The sequence below is a fragment of the Diospyros lotus genome, chromosome 10 (genome assembly GCF_014633365.1).
Source record: "Diospyros lotus cultivar Yz01 chromosome 10, ASM1463336v1, whole genome shotgun sequence".
Lineage (NCBI taxonomy): Eukaryota > Viridiplantae > Streptophyta > Magnoliopsida > Ericales > Ebenaceae > Diospyros > Diospyros lotus.
In genome coordinates, this window is record NC_068347.1 from 9307249 (window position 1) to 9323911 (window position 16663).

General features: G+C 41.0%; 1 protein-coding gene and 1 non-coding gene across 2 annotated transcripts; one reads left to right on the plus strand and one right to left on the minus strand.

The window, feature by feature from the left end:
* Positions 1-9148: 9148 nt before the first annotated feature.
* LOC127811083 (uncharacterized) lies at positions 9149-9535 on the minus strand. Its single transcript, XM_052350795.1, has one exon. The coding sequence runs from the start codon at positions 9533-9535 to the stop codon at positions 9149-9151; it is 387 nt and encodes a 128-aa protein (XP_052206755.1).
* Positions 9536-14010: 4475 nt separating this feature from the next.
* On the plus strand, positions 14011-14117 carry LOC127812408 (small nucleolar RNA R71). The gene has a single exon (XR_008025910.1). It is a non-coding gene; the product is annotated as a small nucleolar RNA R71 (small nucleolar RNA).
* The last annotated feature ends 2546 nt before the right edge of the window (positions 14118-16663 follow it).

Consider the following 16663-nt stretch of genomic DNA (forward strand, 5'->3'; position numbering starts at 1 on the left):
AAACAACACTAGCTGGATACCTTTTGGGTTGAATGTAGGTAAAGAAGTCCTGGGTTAATCGTGTTTTAGCTGGGGAAGCTCAATGATGGTTGATCGCCTAGGAAGTTTGCATAGGCCCATTAGGGTAAGTTGTTCCGGTCCTTCTTATCGCTCGATGCGGGATATTACACTTCCCCTACACCATATGCATTTCATGCCCTTACAACAACATGTTATGTCATGAACAATCTATGCATTAGCCCAAATGCATAAACAAAAAGTAAACTGCACATATACAGTCCTTAGAGCCCACATACAAACTTGCCAGCAGCCAAGCATAGGCTATCGAATCATCATTCTTGACATGCCCTTTATCATATCATTTATCATCTCTTGCCATCATACATAACATATCATTATAACATATAGCTTCTGTGGGTCTCATCCACATGGTCTTACGCGCCCTTCTCATCTCTCATAAGCATTCTTGCTCATCATGCAATGCAACATATAAAAAATGTAATGGCTTGTGTATTATAAACATGATGACAAGGCCCCCATAAACTAAGCATCAGACCATGTTACGCCCACATAGGAACTCACACAAGCAAAATGCTCTAAATGCATATGCTTATCTATCATACCAAAGTCGACACTCAATAGAACAACCAGGTCATGCTAATGCTCACACTCCCCCCCTCCCCCCCTCCCCCCCACACACAAAGCATGTCCCCCCAATGAATGCAAACCAATCCCATGTGCCACACGTCATGATATGTAAAATATCAAATGTGGGTGACTGGCAGTACTAGCTTTCTTGGCTTGTCTGTGACTTGTCAAAATGGATAATAGTTAGCACCCATACATCTAACGATCGATTGTCACGAGTCAATGGTTGATAACTAGTAGCTTTGTACCCTGTAGCCTTAACTCCCATAAACAAATCCCTCAGAACAACATATCCATCCCTTCGCAAGGAGACACAAATCCTTACCTCATCTGACCCTAACAATAACGTGTCATTCCTTAGAAACTTGAGGGTGATTCAAAACCCTCGTTGAGATTATGGATGTGACCCAACCGGATTTTACTTACATTTGAAATAATTAAAGTAGACTGTTAGGCTAATTCACAAGAGTACGAATCGCGCAAGTAATATAATAAATGAGTAGAGTGTCGATCCCACGAGAATTGGATTAAGTACCAAAATTGGATTAACTTTAATATTATTTAGACTATAAAAATGAGATGAATTTGAATAAATTAAACTAATGAGAACTAAACTTAAACTCAAATTTAAAAACAATTTAACTTGGAAAAAATGGAGGCAACTAGGGTGTTTCGAATTCACTTACTAATCCATCTTAATTTTCAATCAATTGGGTTTCTATCAATTCAATGGGGTGAATATCTAAATTGGCTAGTTTATTTCGCAAGATTTACTAACATAATTAAATCTCAATTTGTTAACAATCAACCTATTTCCCAATAGTTATAACAAACCAAAATTCATTGTTAAGCTCCAATTCATTATCCCTCATAAGATTCAAGTATCAAATCCCTTATCAACTATCTATTTTATGAAATTTATTACTTCAACCTGTTATGAAAATCACCTCTCGGTCTCAAATCATAATACAAAATTAATTAAATGATGGTTAAATCACTTAATCGCATTAAGAACAAGTAATAAATAGTTAAAATCACGATAGAAAGTCTAATCAATAAAAATTAAGAATTCATAATAAGCTTCATCTCAAACCCTAGTTAAATAAAATTAGTTCAAGATGGAATTAATAATAAAAAAAAAATGAATGAAGAATGGTAAAGGGGAAGGTCCCTGTGCCGCTCTTATCCTTCTGTTAATTGCCTTCTTGTGTGCGTCTAGCTTAAACCAAAGCCTCTGTTAATTGCCTTCATTCAATTTCCTCTAAGCTGGAGAAAGCTCATGGTGAGTCGTTAAGCATAAAGGGGGGAGATAAGGGAGCTTTGGAAGAGCAAAGAATCGTTGACGAGAGAGCTCATAGGAGTCCAGGAAACTCATGAGAATCTTTTACAAGAACATTCCTTGAGGGTAAATGAGCTTGCTCGTCAGAAGAAGCAATATAGGTCGCTCAAGGTTCGAAGAAATGAGGAGATCTCGGCGACATAGGAAAAGGCTGTGAGGGACTATCGCCTTTCAACAGACTGCTAAGAGAGGAAGATTCCTTATGGGGCTTACTTTACTAAGTATGGATTCTACCTTGCATGCTCGCACCTGGAATCCAAGCGCCCAGGAGAACAGTTCCACGAGTTGGTTTATACAGAAGAGGTAGAGGAGTTTGAGGTTCTCGACTAGCGAGGATATAATGAGCCTGACCCCACGAGTCCCAGGGCTTATTTGAATGCCAATTTAGCTGATAATTTGGGGAACTTGTTGGGTCCATGGGAGCCATATGCCTTTGCCTTAGAGGTAGTGGAGATGACTGACGCTCTACCCACGGCTGATGACATAGTTATTCCATCCTCGGGCCAGGAGGAGGGTGAGGCCCCATCTGCTCCAAGTAGTAGTGCTCCCAGCTCTGGCAGGAGGAAGCGGACTTAAAGAACATCCTCCCCTCCCATTTTTTTTTTAAGTGTAGTAGCTCTTTCTCCATTGAGTGTAGTAGCTTTTATTTGCATAAATAAGATTTTTCTCTTAACAATAGCTGCATCTCGCTGGTTTTCTTTACTATTGCTGACCATAGAAGGTCTAGTTCAGACCTTAGGATTTTAGGTTTTTCATGCTATAAGGTGGATTATGGGCTTTTAGGCTCTTAGTGGGCCTTTGGCAGTTCCTTGACCTCTCATTATCAAGCTAGGTCAATTAAATAGACTGGCGGGATAGCTCTTGATTTCAATATTGGCGAGTTGTGTTGGACATATTTGTTACTTCATTGGGCCGGGCCACTTGGCTTTGAGGCAGGACGACTATCACATTCGTCGGGCCTATTGAGCCGTGCTTTTCTCATAGCGCATTGTGTGGCAGGGCCTTTTGTATTGCTATCGGGCTTAGTAGAGTAACCTACTAGCGGGACATTAATTCACTTGCCAATGTTATTTGATTTTTTCACTTCCGGGCAAGACTTATCATACTGCTTTGCGGGGAAGCAAAAAGCTCTCTTCTCTTTTTTTTTTTTTTGTGAGAAGGGACCCATAGCGGGTCGTTCTCTTTATCCTTTGCTTGAAATAAAACGAAAAAAGGAAAACACAAGTATTTTACGTGGTTCGGCAAAATGTGCCTACGTCCACGGTCCCTCGTCGGGTTCATGTTTTTATTACGTTACATGTCAGGAGGAGAGTACAATTTTAGGTGATTTTTGCTCTAGGTCTTGCTCATGGTTTCACCCTGGAGCGTTTGGAGGATACATGTACTAAGGCCTATCATTTCCTGGATGCGATATGGCCCTTCCTAGTTTGCCCGAAATTTTCCATCCTCTCGGAGCGCATTGGTGATGACTGACTTTCTGAGGATCAAATCTCCTTCCTTGAGAGGCCGGCTCTTTACTCGAGAGTTGTAATAGTTGGCCACCCTTTTATGATAAGCAGCGATTCATACAACCGCCCTGTCTCTCTATTCCTCGATGAGATCAAGACTTTCTTTCAGTGAATCAGAGTTATGTGATCTGTCACATTCATTAAAAGCATCCAATCTGGGTGATCTACACGAGATTTCTATAGAAATCAAAGCTTCTGTTCCATACACCAGGTTAAAGGGAGTTTCACTCGTTGAGACCCAGCTGGTTGTTCGGTAGGCCCACAAGACAATAAGTAATTCATCCGCCCATGCTCCCTTTGCGCCTTCCAACCGAGTTTTCAAACCATGTAAAATTGTTTTGTTGCTAATTTTGGCTTGTCCGTTAGCCTGAGGATATGCTACTGAAGAAATCCTTAATTGAATATCTAGGCCTTTGCAGAAATTTCAAGAATCACTGTCAAACTGCTTTCCATGATCAGTGTTAATGATTCGTGGGATTCCAAATCGGCATGTAATGTCTTTCCACACCATGGCTTTTACTTTCCTAGCAGTGATAGTGGCTAGGGCTTCTGCTTCAATCCACTTGGTGAAATAATCTGTTGCTACCAAAATAAATTTCCTTTGCCCCACAGCTTGTGGAAATGGGCCAAGAATATCCAAGCCCTATTGAGCAAAGGGGATAGGCTGTAATGTGGGCTGTAATTACGATATCGGAGTAGAATGAATCGGAGCGTGCCTCTCACATTTATCACACTCCCTGACCTTCGTTTGGGCGTCCTGTTGTAATGTGAGCCAAAAGAAACCTACCCTTAGGATTTTGGCCGTAAGGGCCCTTCCTCCTAGATGCTCACCTCATACTCCGCTGTGAACTTCAGCCAAGGCATAATCAGTCTCCTGAGGACCTAATCATTTGAGGAGCAGCATAGTGTAAGCTCACTGATCGAGGCTATCGAACCGACCAGATTAGTGTATGTATTAGGACTGGTTTGCAGCTAGGATGCTCCCCAGGTCGTCTCCTAACGAACTGTCAAAACAAGATTAAACGAGAGGGGGTTGTTGTAACACCCGGTGTTACAGGTGTTAAAAGAATGAGAAAGAAAGTGAGAAAATTCCAAAATTGCCCTTGAGAAGGTGTTGGATCCTTGAGATTGAGGGTGCCCTATGAGAGGGGTATTTTGGTAAATTGGAAATAATTCCTATGTGGAATTAGGTATGTAAGTGAATAAAATCCTAATTTGGTGTTTATGTGGAGATATATGGGATTAATAAATTCACAAGGGGTAATTGGGAATTTAGAATTTAATTCCATAAAGGAAATTTAATTTTGGAGATAGGAAAAAATGGTGGATATTAAATTATTGGAGGAGAATAATTATATTTTCCCTAAGTTATGAATTAATGTGGTAATGCCACTTGGAGAGATGAGATTAAACTTGGAAGCCAAGGTTAGTGTCTTGTGGTGACACTTGGCATTTTGTGGTTCAAGTATAATTGGGGTGATTTAATTAAATACAAAAGAAATGATAAATGGTCTTTCAAGCATTTAATGAGAGGCATGATAATTTGGATTAAAGAAAATCCAAAACAAAATGGTAAATGGTCACCATTAATGCCTTGGAAAATATGAGATTTATTTAAATGCATAAGAAAGTATTTATGTCTTTCAAAATTGGTCTCTCATGTGATGGTTGGAGAGTGACCAAGTTAAATAAATAGAAAAGAAATCCTATTTTGAGATTTAAAGACAAGATCAAGGGTGGAGAAACGGTCTTGAATTTCCAAGGGTTGAGATTAAAAGTCAAGGAGCACATGGATTGTGTTTTCTTGAATGGTAGGGATTTAGTCTTGAAAAAGGGAAAAGAAATCTAAGGGTGGAGATTTAAGAAGACCAAATGGCATGGATTGTGCTTGTAATTGAAGGTTGAGATCTTCTCTTGAAAAGTAATTAAAATCCAATGGATGGGATTAAAGAAGACAAAAAGCACTTGGATTGTGCTTCTTTGGAGGGATGAGATTTTCTCTCATAAAGTGGGAAAGATCCAATGATGAGGATTTATTCTTGAAATGTTAGAAATAAGTATAAAAAGAGAAAGATGGCTTTATGCTCAAACTTTTCTCCATTTGTAGAGCTTGGAAGGAGAAGCCTTCCAATGAGTAAAGAAAAGAGAAGAAGAAGAAGAAGGAGGAAAGAAAGAGAGAGAAAGAAATCTCCCATTGAGGAAAAAGTGAAGAAGAAGAAGTAAGGGGTCAAGGTAAGATCCAATTTTCTTCTTTTTATTTTGGTTTTCTTTGTATGCAAAGTAAGTTCTTGTTGGAATGTCATCTTAGATGGGAGAAGATGATGATGGGAGCTCTCTTGAAATGAAGATTGGAAGATTCAAGAATAAGGTAAGGGATAGCCCCATGGGATGGTGGCTTGCAAGTTGTAAGTATGATGCATGATTTCTATGTGTGCATTGGCATGTGTTTGCGCTAGGACCTATGGCCATGAGGTTGAGTGGGGTAGGGTAGATTAAAGTCTCAAACCAAGGTGGTTGTGAGGATGTGGAAGCCCTAACCATGTTGCATACATGCATTGGCATCACATTTATTTTCATGTTCATACTATTGTCATTGCACCCTTATTGAGCTTAATAGCTCATGAGGTTTTTATCCTCACCATGTAGGTATCTCATGTGCAAGAAGGAAGGGATCTTGGAAGGTTAAGCATACTTGATGAAATGAAGACCCTAAGGAACTCATGTAATTTAGCTTGGGTTTTGGAAGCCTAAGCGTGTTGTAAATTACTTTTATTTTTTTGATGTATGATGTAGCAAATATATTGTAAAGCTACATTCTTAATAAAAGGGGATTTAAGCATCAAGGGGTTGTGTAAGCTTTGTTGCAAATTAGTGAATGGTTGATGTGTGTTGTGGAAGCATCAAGAATTTTGTTTAAGCCTTATTTGTGGAGAAATAAAGGTAAATTTGAAGAAAAGTGAGGTATTTTATTCATTTTAATTTCTGGAAAAAAAAAAGAGAAATTGGGTTTGGAAGCCCCAAGAGAAAAAAAAAAGGAAGAAGAGAAAAAAAAAAGGGGGCAGCAGTGGGCTGCTGCATCAGCAGTAGGCCGCAGGCAGCCAGCCAGGCGCGGCAGGCGCGCGGGGGCGCGCGTGCGCACGGCCAGCCCGCGCGGCCGCGGGCTGCGGCCGCCCCAGGCAGCGCGCGGCCGGGCCCAGGGAGGGCCCAGCCGGCCGTGGGGCCCGCGCGCGGGAAAAAAAAAAAAAAGGGGAAAAAATTTCAAAAATTAGGGGAATAAAAGGGGAAATAATAGGGCCCAATTTTGGGAGATTTTGGGCTATAGAAGAAATTATAAAATCCCCGAAGGAGTCCCCGAGCGATGAAATGTTGGAAAAATTCGAGGATTTTTTCCGAGTATGAGTTTTCCCCTTAGTTTAGCCCGGCGTTAAGAAGCATCTTGAAGCCCTTGGGCGGTGTAGCGGGTTATTTCTTCATTCATAAGAAACTCGCGAGGTCCTAGGGTGTTTATGGATCTTGGGTAAGCGAAGGGCCAGACGAAGCCTAGTTCCCACCTAGGGCGTTTCTTCTTGAAACATAGTCCGCCCTTCATCTCAGACCGGGCAGGTGAACAGTTCGGGTAATTGTTCACGAGTAACTCCCATAAGTGGGAGCGGGGCGTTACAGTTGTGATGAAAACTGAACTTAAAAATGCTCAAGAATGAAACAAAGATGAATTCTCGACCAACTAAAACGTAACCCGCTACCAACCCTACCTCCTTACCACGGTAATCCCCATCTCACTTATGAAAATAATTTGTTTGGTTTGATTTTACTCTTCTACAACCGTAAAAGATTAAATCAAAATGAGCAATTGCTCATACAATTTATAATATACCGTTTCTTTCTAATCAAAGCCTCAACCGAGCACGTCAATTAAACCCATCCAAAGATCATGCATGCATTCACACAATCGCGTAAAAGAAACATACATAAACTTAGAGAAGGAAAAGAAACAAAATCATCAATAAAAACATGAGAATCGAGTTCCAAACCAGATTCGACTACATGACCGAGAGTCAAACCGGGCAAGGGGTATGGGAATGTAGCAGATTACAAGCGAATTAGCCTTCCATAGCTTCTAGGTTGAAACCGTGAGAATCCTCCAAAATCGGCCACACTAATGCCTCTTAGCTAGCTCTTATTTATAGGGTTTTGGAAAAGAAAAACCTAGGCTAAATGGGCTTAGGTTTTTTTTTTTTATTACATATGGCCCATAATTTAATTAATTAAAAAGGGCCCAATGGATTCTAAATTTTCCCATAACCCATAATGAAGTATGGTTGCCTCTTTCAAACTCGATGTCCGTTCACCTTGCGAAGCCTACTTGCGCCTCTATCGAAATAGCTCAAATCTGCAGCCCAAATTTGCCAAATAAGAATAAAAATAGTGTGAAGCCCAATAAAATAAAATAAACACAAGACAAATGAAATAACCTAAATAAAGTGTAATGAAGATGGAATAAGAGGGATACATAATATAAAATATGCGCGCTATCAAATTCCCCCACACTTAGACTTTTGTACTCCTGGGTAAAACACTAAACGCTAACATTCACTCTTTCAAACAAAAAGGATGCGAAGAATGCAAAATGAGAGGCACAACAAGTTTTATAGGAATTCAACACTCAAAGATCATCTTTCTTACACTTCCCAGACAAACAAGTAGGATGGCAATTTTACTTGGCAAGACGAGTCAAAATAAGCAGACCCTCATAGAATAAGAACATGCTCTCAAGTTCCTCAAATGCTATGCCTAACTCCACCCAATCATAATTCCACTACCAGATATGCTCATCTTCTAAATCTCCACTCTCAATGCTTTATGCATGCAAATCAAAAGGACTTTTATTCATGGCTCCAACATGGTAAGGTGAAAGGGATAGGAAGATAACAATGAAAAGTAAACCTTAGGAAGAAAGAAAACATTCAAGACAATCCAAGATCAATGAAGAACTATTAAGCAAGCGGAAAATAGAACTTTTTTTTTTTTTGAATGGTGGGTGCGTTTTACGCTCCATCCCAACCTTAGTGAGTGCGTTTTACGCTCCATCTCACCTTGGCCTTTGGCCTTTCTATCTATTTTTCTTTTGATTCCAAAGGACTTGCTTAATATTTTGCCATAATCAAGGGATGCAATGAATGTTCTTCAACCTAAAGAAGGGAAAAGATCTTTTTTTTTTTTTTTTTTGGTATGGCGAGTAAAATGAAAGAATGCCTTAATCATCTTTTCACATGCATGAGCACTGATAGCTTCAATAAAGATTCAAAACAAGCTCTAGAGTGATACCCATAATTAGTGAATGCACGCATAGCATAAGAAAGAACATGCACAAATATCCTCACAAAGACTACCTCAATCAACCCACCAAGCCAAACTCATTTCCAATTTACTTGAAAGTTCAAAAAGATAAGATCAACTTTCTAAACATGCCAAATTCTTTCAAACTCAATTTGCCTCATTTTGCAAATAAATATATATATATATATTTTTTAAACTTCTATTCTAAAACTCCCCCCTACACTCAAACATTACATTGTCCTCAATGTAAGCATGCAGCAAGAATCAGGTATAGGACAAGTAAGAAAAGTAAGGAGAGAGAAACAGCCTGGTGGTATCAAGTCGAGGGAAGGTCCAAGAGAGATAGCTCCTCCACTGTGTGTTCTGTAAAGCCCTCGTAGAAATGTTTAAGCCTTTGCCCATTAATTGTTAATTTCTTCGTAGTCGACTCGTCCATAATCTCAATTGCACCATAAGGAAAAACATGAGTAACCACAAAAGGACCAACCCATCTAGAACGCAACTTACTAGGCATCAGCTTTAGGCGTGAATTGTAGAGGAGGACTTTATTGCCAACGCTGAACTCCTTCTTGGCAATCAATTTGTCTTGTGCAGCTTTGGTCTTTTCCTTGTAGATCCTGGAGTTCTCATATGCTGCTAACCTCAATTCCTCAAGCTCTTTCAATTGAAGCTTTTGCTTGGAACTAGCTTCTGTCATGTCCATGTTGCATTGCTTCACCGCCCAATAGGCCTTATGCTCGATCTCTACCGGAAAATGACATGCTTTTCCAAAGACCAGTCGATATGGGGACATGCCAATCGGAGTCTTATAGGCCGTGCGGTAGGCCCAAAGTGCATCTTCCAACCTTTGGCTCCAGTCTTTCCTATTGGGTTGGACTGTCTTCTCTAGAATGTGCTTGATCTCTCTGTTTGAAACCTCAGCCTACCCATTGGTCTGTGGATGGTAGGGCATCGCCACTTTATGTAAAACTCCATACTTTTGGAGCATGGATTGCATCTTTCTATTGCAGAAGTGGGATCCTTGATCACTGATGATGGCCCTGGGAATGCCAAACCTGCAGAAAATATGAGATCTAACAAAATCTGCAACCACAGAAGAATCATCAGTCCGGGTGGCTTTAGCTTCCACCCATTTCGAAACATAATCCACAGCCAAAAGAATGTACATAAAACCAGAAGAGACAGGAAAAGGACCCATGAAATCAATGCCCCATACATCAAATATCTCACAGAATAATAAAGGTTTCTGAGGCATTTCATTTCTGCATGAAATCGAACCTGTGTGTTGGCAACGTGTACAGTTCTTACAGAATCCATATGCATCTTTGAAAAGGGATGACCAATATAACCCCACGTTTAAGACCTTTCTAGTAGTACGTTGCGGACCAAAATGACCACCACATGCAAAAGTGTGACAGAAATGTAGGACAGATGCAAATTCATGATCAGGGACACACCTCCTAAGGACTTGGTCACTACACAAGCGCCACAAATATGGATCATCCCATACATAGTACTTAGCTTCGCTTTTAAATTTATGTAATTATGCTTTTTTAAAATGTGCAGGTAATTTAGAAGCAACCAGGAAATTCACCATGTCAGCATACCAAGGTTCAGTACCATGTAAGTGATAAAGCAACTCATCTGGAAAATTATCTCTGATAGGCGGGTGATCCATGTCAGACGAGTCAGGAGAAGCAGGTACTGGCTCAGGTGGTCGGCTACCAAGTTTTCAGCTCCACTTTTGTCTTTGATCTCAATATCAAATTCCTGGAGTAACAGCATCCACGGAATAAGCCTAGGTTTTGCATCGTGCTTGTTCAGAAGGAACTTCAGGGCTGCATGATCAGAAAACACAATAACTTTAGATCCCAATAAGTATGATCGAAATTTATCTAAGCAAAGACAATGGCTAAGAGCTCTTTTTCAGTCGTGGTGTAATTGGCTTGAGCACTGTCCAGGGTACGTGAGGCATAGGCAATGACATGTGACTTCTTATTCACCCGCTGAGAGAGAACGACGCCTACTGCAAAGTTTGAAGCATCACACATGAGCTCGAAGGGCAACTCCCAGTTGGGTGGCTAGATGATCGGTGGAGAAGTCAATCGCCTCTTAAGTTCCTAGAAGGCTTGCTTGCATTGTTCATCAAACTTGAAATCCACATCCTTTTGGAGGAGGTGGGGTAATGGAATGGCAATCTTACTGAAGTCTTAGATGAACCTCCTGTAAAACCCTGCATGGCCAAGGAAAGAGCGTACTTCCCGCACAGACGCGGGGTAAGGTAAAGAAACAATGACATCCACCTTGGAACTATCGACCGCGATACCTTGTCTGGAGATAACATGACCTAAGACTATGCCCTGCTCAACCATGAAGTGACATTTTTCATAATTCAAAACAAGGTTTTTCTCAACACACCTTTCCAAAACTTTACCCAAGCTAACCAAGCAGTCATCAAATGAGGTGCCATAAACAAAAAAGTCATCCATGAATACTTCCATACAATGCTCAAGAAATTCAGAAAATAAACTCATCATGCATTGCTGGAACGTACCTGGAGCATTACATAAGCCAAATGGCATCCTTCGGTAGGCAAAAGTGCTAAAAGGACAAGTGAATGTGGTCTTCTCCTGATCCTTTTGTGCTATGTATATCTGAAAATAACTAGAAAAGCCATCAAGAAAATAATAATGCGATTTACCTGCTAACCTTTCCAACATTTGGTCGATGAATGGAAGGGGAAAGTGATCTTTTTTGGTTGCTTGGTTGAGCTTCCTATAGTCGATGCAGACCCTCCAGCTATTCTGCACTCTCATGGGCACTAGCTCATTTCTTTCATTAGCCACCACTGTGAAACCTGTCTTCTTGGGGACGACCTACACTGGACTCACCCACTTGTTATCAGATATAGGATAGATGATACCAGCCGAAAGTAACTTACTTACCTCTTTCTTGACCGCATCTAGGATGGTGGGATTGAGTCTCCTCTGTGGCTGCCTCACTGGTCGGGCTCCTTCCTCTAAATGAATCCCGTGCATGCACAAAGAAGGACTAATACTTGGTATGTCCGCCAAGGTCTAGCCTATTGCTCGTTTGTTCCTCCTGAGTAGGTCCAGCAATCTCTTCTCTTGGTTAGGGCAGAGGTTGTTGGCTATGAGCACTGGCAAATTCCCTCCCTCCTCCAAGTAAGCATACTCGAGGTTGTTAGGTAAGGGTTTGCACTCCAAGGCAGGTGGCTGTTGGATTGAAGGCAGCAACCTGTTTGTGTTTAAGTCGAGAGAACCATCTGCTTGCATGACATTCTCAGCAAGGGAAACATTCGCCATGGAAGGCTCATGAGAGTTGTGTAAGGTAGCGGGGTGCGCATGCTGAAAACTCATGTCAGATTCAGAAAGATTTAAAAACTCATCTATCTCAGAACAAGCGGCACACTTACTGAATCCATTATGATAATCAGGGCAATGCACACTATCAGGAAAGTCATGGATGGTGGGGAACTCAGAAACAAAGTCAGCAAGATCAGCACATGCAACATCAACCATCAAGTCAATAAAATTAACATTCCAGGAGGAATGATCTTCTGAAGGATACTTCATGGAATCAAGAATGTTGAAATGGATAGTATTATCAGCAAATTCCATAGACAAGGTACCCTCATGCACATTAATTATTGTCCTAGCAGTTTTCAAGAAAGGTCTGCCTAGTATCAATGGTGCATGTCCAAGTTTGTTATCATCTTCCATATTTAAAACATAAAAGTCAGCTGGGAAGATAAGATCCTTAACCTTAACCAGCACGTCCTCCAAGACTCCCGTGGGATAGGCCGTGCTCCTGTTAGCTAGCTGGACTACCACTCCTGTGGATTTCAATGGGCCAACCTGTAAGGATGCATAAACAGACTTAGGCATTACATTAATGGAAGCACCCAAATCTAGCAAAGCATTTGTGAATTGCAGCTCTCCTATGGTGCAAGGAGTGGTAAACGTCCATGGATCTTTGCATTTCAAAGGCATGGCGGGCTGGATTAGGGCTAAGACATTCCTTCCAAGGTTGACCTGCTCATTTCCCTTCAGCTTCCTCTTATGGTTGCACAAGTCTTTGAGAAACTTGGCATACTTGGGAATCTGTCTGATGGCCTCCAAGAGTGGTATATTGACTTCGACCTTCTGGAAAGTCTCCATGATCTCCTTATCCAACTCAGCTTCAGCCCTCTTCTTGTTTTGAGTGGGTCTATGGGGAAAAGGCAATGGATTGGTGTAGGGGTTCTCTCTCTTGACCTGATCATTGTTGATGTGCTGCTTGGCCCTTTGAATTGAGAGGGGCTGCGATTCCTCTTTTCTACCGGTTTCTTCTTGTGCCTTCTCTGGAACACTCACTTCTTTACCACTACGCATCATGATCGCACTCACATTTCCCTTTTGATTGGATATTGGTTGTGAAGGTAGCTGACCTGAGCCTTGACTCCTTAGCTCATTTATGTTAGTTGCTAACTGCCTAATCTGTGTCTCCAAATTCTGTATGGTGGTGTCAGTCTGTTGTTGGAATTTGAGAGTATTGGCAGCTAATTGCTACACTATGTCATCCAAGCTCGGTTCGGCCTTGGATAATGTTTGTGCTTGTTGCTTCATTGGTGTGGCATTACTTTAACCCAGTGCATTGAACCTCTGTTGGAATGGTTGAGTTGAAGCACCCCCATATCTAAAGTTGGGATGGTCTCTCCAGCCCGGATTGTAGGTGGGAGCATAGGGATCATACCTATTTTGTTGTGGCTATTGCTGAAATGATCTTCCAGGGAAGATTCCATTACATGATTCTGTGTTATCCTGCAATTATGGGCACTGATCAGTTACATGTGAAGATAATGAACAAATGCCACATACCTGCGGGGGCTGGTTTCGATCAAGGGCTAACTGGCGAACCATTGAAGTTAGTTCCTCCAGCCTATTTTCTATTCTCCATTGGTCCATATGTGCAGCAAAACCAACCTCATTGACAGTCTTCATGGGAGTGTTCAACCTGGTACCAAATTGTTGTGCATTTTGAGCCATCTTTGAAATTAAGTCCTAGGTTGCAGCTGGTGTCTTTTCCACTAAGGCTCCTCCAGATGTAGCATCCACTAAGTACCTGTCCATGGGGAGCAAGCCTTCATAAAAATATTGAATAAGGAGCTGGTCACTTATCTGATGATGAGGACAACTAGCACACAACTTCTTGAATCTCTCCCAATACTCATGCAAGCTTTCTCCACCTATCTGTCGGATGCCACAAATGTCCTTCCGGATGGTTGCTGTTCTGGAAGCAGGGAAGAACTTCTCCAAAAATATTCTCCTCAGGCCATCCCAATTGGTAATGGCAGCAGGTGGTAAGTAATACAGCCAGTCTTTGGCAGCTCCATCAAGAGAGAAAGGGAATGCCCTTAGCTTTATTTGTTCTTCATCAACCCCTTGCGGCCTCATGGTGGAGCATACCACATGAAACTCCTTTAGATGCTTGTGTGGATCTTCACCTGCAAGACCATGAAACTTAGGAAGCAGATGTATCAATCCAGATTTCAGTTCAAAGTTTGCCTCCAATTGAGGATAGTGAATACACAAAGGTTGATAATGCACATCAGGGGCAGCCAATTCTTTAATAGTTCTGTTAGCATTATTCCCATTATTCCTATTCTCATTGCCATTGTTTTCATTAGCAGCCATATTGATCAATTTAGGTTGGAACTCAGACACAGTATCAAAGACAGTGGGAAAGACACTATTAGTCACTGTCTTATCTTGAGACCTAAGTTCTCTTGCTTGTCGCCTAAGGGTCCTCTCAATTTCTGGATCTAAATCAATTAGTTCACCCTTAGATGATCTGGTCATGCACTAAATATCAACAAGAGCAAAAATAAAACAAAAACACACAAGGAAGGATCACATAAACACACCAAGAACACACAAAATGGCCTAAAAAGTGGTCTAAATGTTGGAATTTGGCTAAAAAACACCCTCCCCACTGCAAAGCAGTGACTATTTATCCTCACACCCCCATTCCTTTGGACACCAAAAATTAGGGCATTCCAAGATAGTCGACGGCGGTGAACAGTGCTAGTTATGGCAGAAAATAGAAGAGCAAAACAGAAAGAAAAAAAAAAAGAAGAAAGCAACAAAGAATGAAAGAGAATTAAAAAGAAACAAAAGAATAGAACATAAACAAATGTTATTATGGCAGAACAGATTGATGGTTCCCCGGCAACGGCGCCAAAATCTTGATCGAGGCCGTCGAACCGACCAGATTAGTGTATGTATTAGGACTGGTTTGCAGCTAGGATGCTCCCCAGGTCGTCTCCCAACGAACTGTCAATGAACTGTCAAAACAAGATTAAACGAGGGGGGGGGGGTTATGATGAAAATCGAACTTAAAAACGCTCAAGAATGAAACAAAGATGAATTCTCAACCAACTAAAACGTAACCCGCTACAAACCCTACCTCCTTACCACGGTAATCCCCGTCTCACTTATGAAAATAATCTGTTTGGTTTGATTTTACTCTTCTACAATAGTAAAAGATTAAATCAAAACGAGCAATCGCTCATACAATTTATAATATACCGTTTCTTTCTAATCAAAGCCTCAATCGAGCACGTCAATTAAACCCATCCAAAGATCATACATGCATTCACACAACTGCGTAAAAGAAACATACATAAACTTAGAGAAGGAAAAGAAACGAAATCATCAATAAAAACATGAGAATCGATTTCCAAACCAGATTCGACTACATGACCGAGACTCAAACCGGACAAGGGGTATGGGAATGTAGCAGATTACAAGCGAATTAGCCTTCCATAGCTTCTAGGTTGAAACCATGAGAATCCTCCAAAATTGGCCACACTAATGCCTCTTAGCTAGCTCTTATTTATAGGGTTTTGGAAAAGAAAAACCTAGGCTAAATGGGCTTAGGGTTTTTTTTTTATTACATATGGCCCATAATTTAATTAATTAAAAAGGGCCCAATGGATTCTAAATTTGCCCATAACCCATAATGAAGTATGGTTGCCTCTTTCAATCTCGATGTCCGTCCACCTTGCGAAGCCTACTTGTGCCTCTGTCGAAATAGCTCAAATCTGCGGCCCAAATCTATCAAATAAGAATAAAAATAGTGTGAAGCCTAATAAAATAAAATAAACACAAGACAAATGAAATAACCTAAGTAGAGTGCAATGAAGATGGAATAAGAGGGATAAATAATATAAAATATGCGCGCTATCACTCGCTTGTAAAGCATTCCATCAATCATTGTGAAATGAACCCCTCTAATCTTAATTTTTCTGGCCTCCTTTGGGTCTGCTAGTAATTCTCTCGTGGTCAAATATTTGTAAAAAGGGGTTCTCCAGTTATTACTATTCTCAATGCATGCTACCTCAGGTTTGTCTATACTTGGTCACTGAAGGACCTTCACATATACTGCTCTCCTAGTGGTTTCTTTAGTGGATGCCAATTTGGATAAAGCATCTGCATGACTATTGAGGGATCTGTTGATCTACACTAGCTGGAAAATTTCGAACAATTATGTGAGTGCCCAGACTTTTTGAAGATACTGTCCCATGACCTGCTCTCTAGTCTCGTACTGCCCATAGTATTGCTGAACAATCAGCTGAGAATCACTGTGGGCTATCAATTGCGCTACTTCAAGTTTTCGGGCTAACCTCAGACCGGCAATTAGCGCCTCATACTCAACCACATTATTCGAGCTTGGAAAGGAAAACCTCAAAAAGTATTCAAGGGATTCTCCTTCTAGCGGGATAAGCACTACTCTAGCTCCACTCTCTTGGGAACTGGCGGCCCCATCT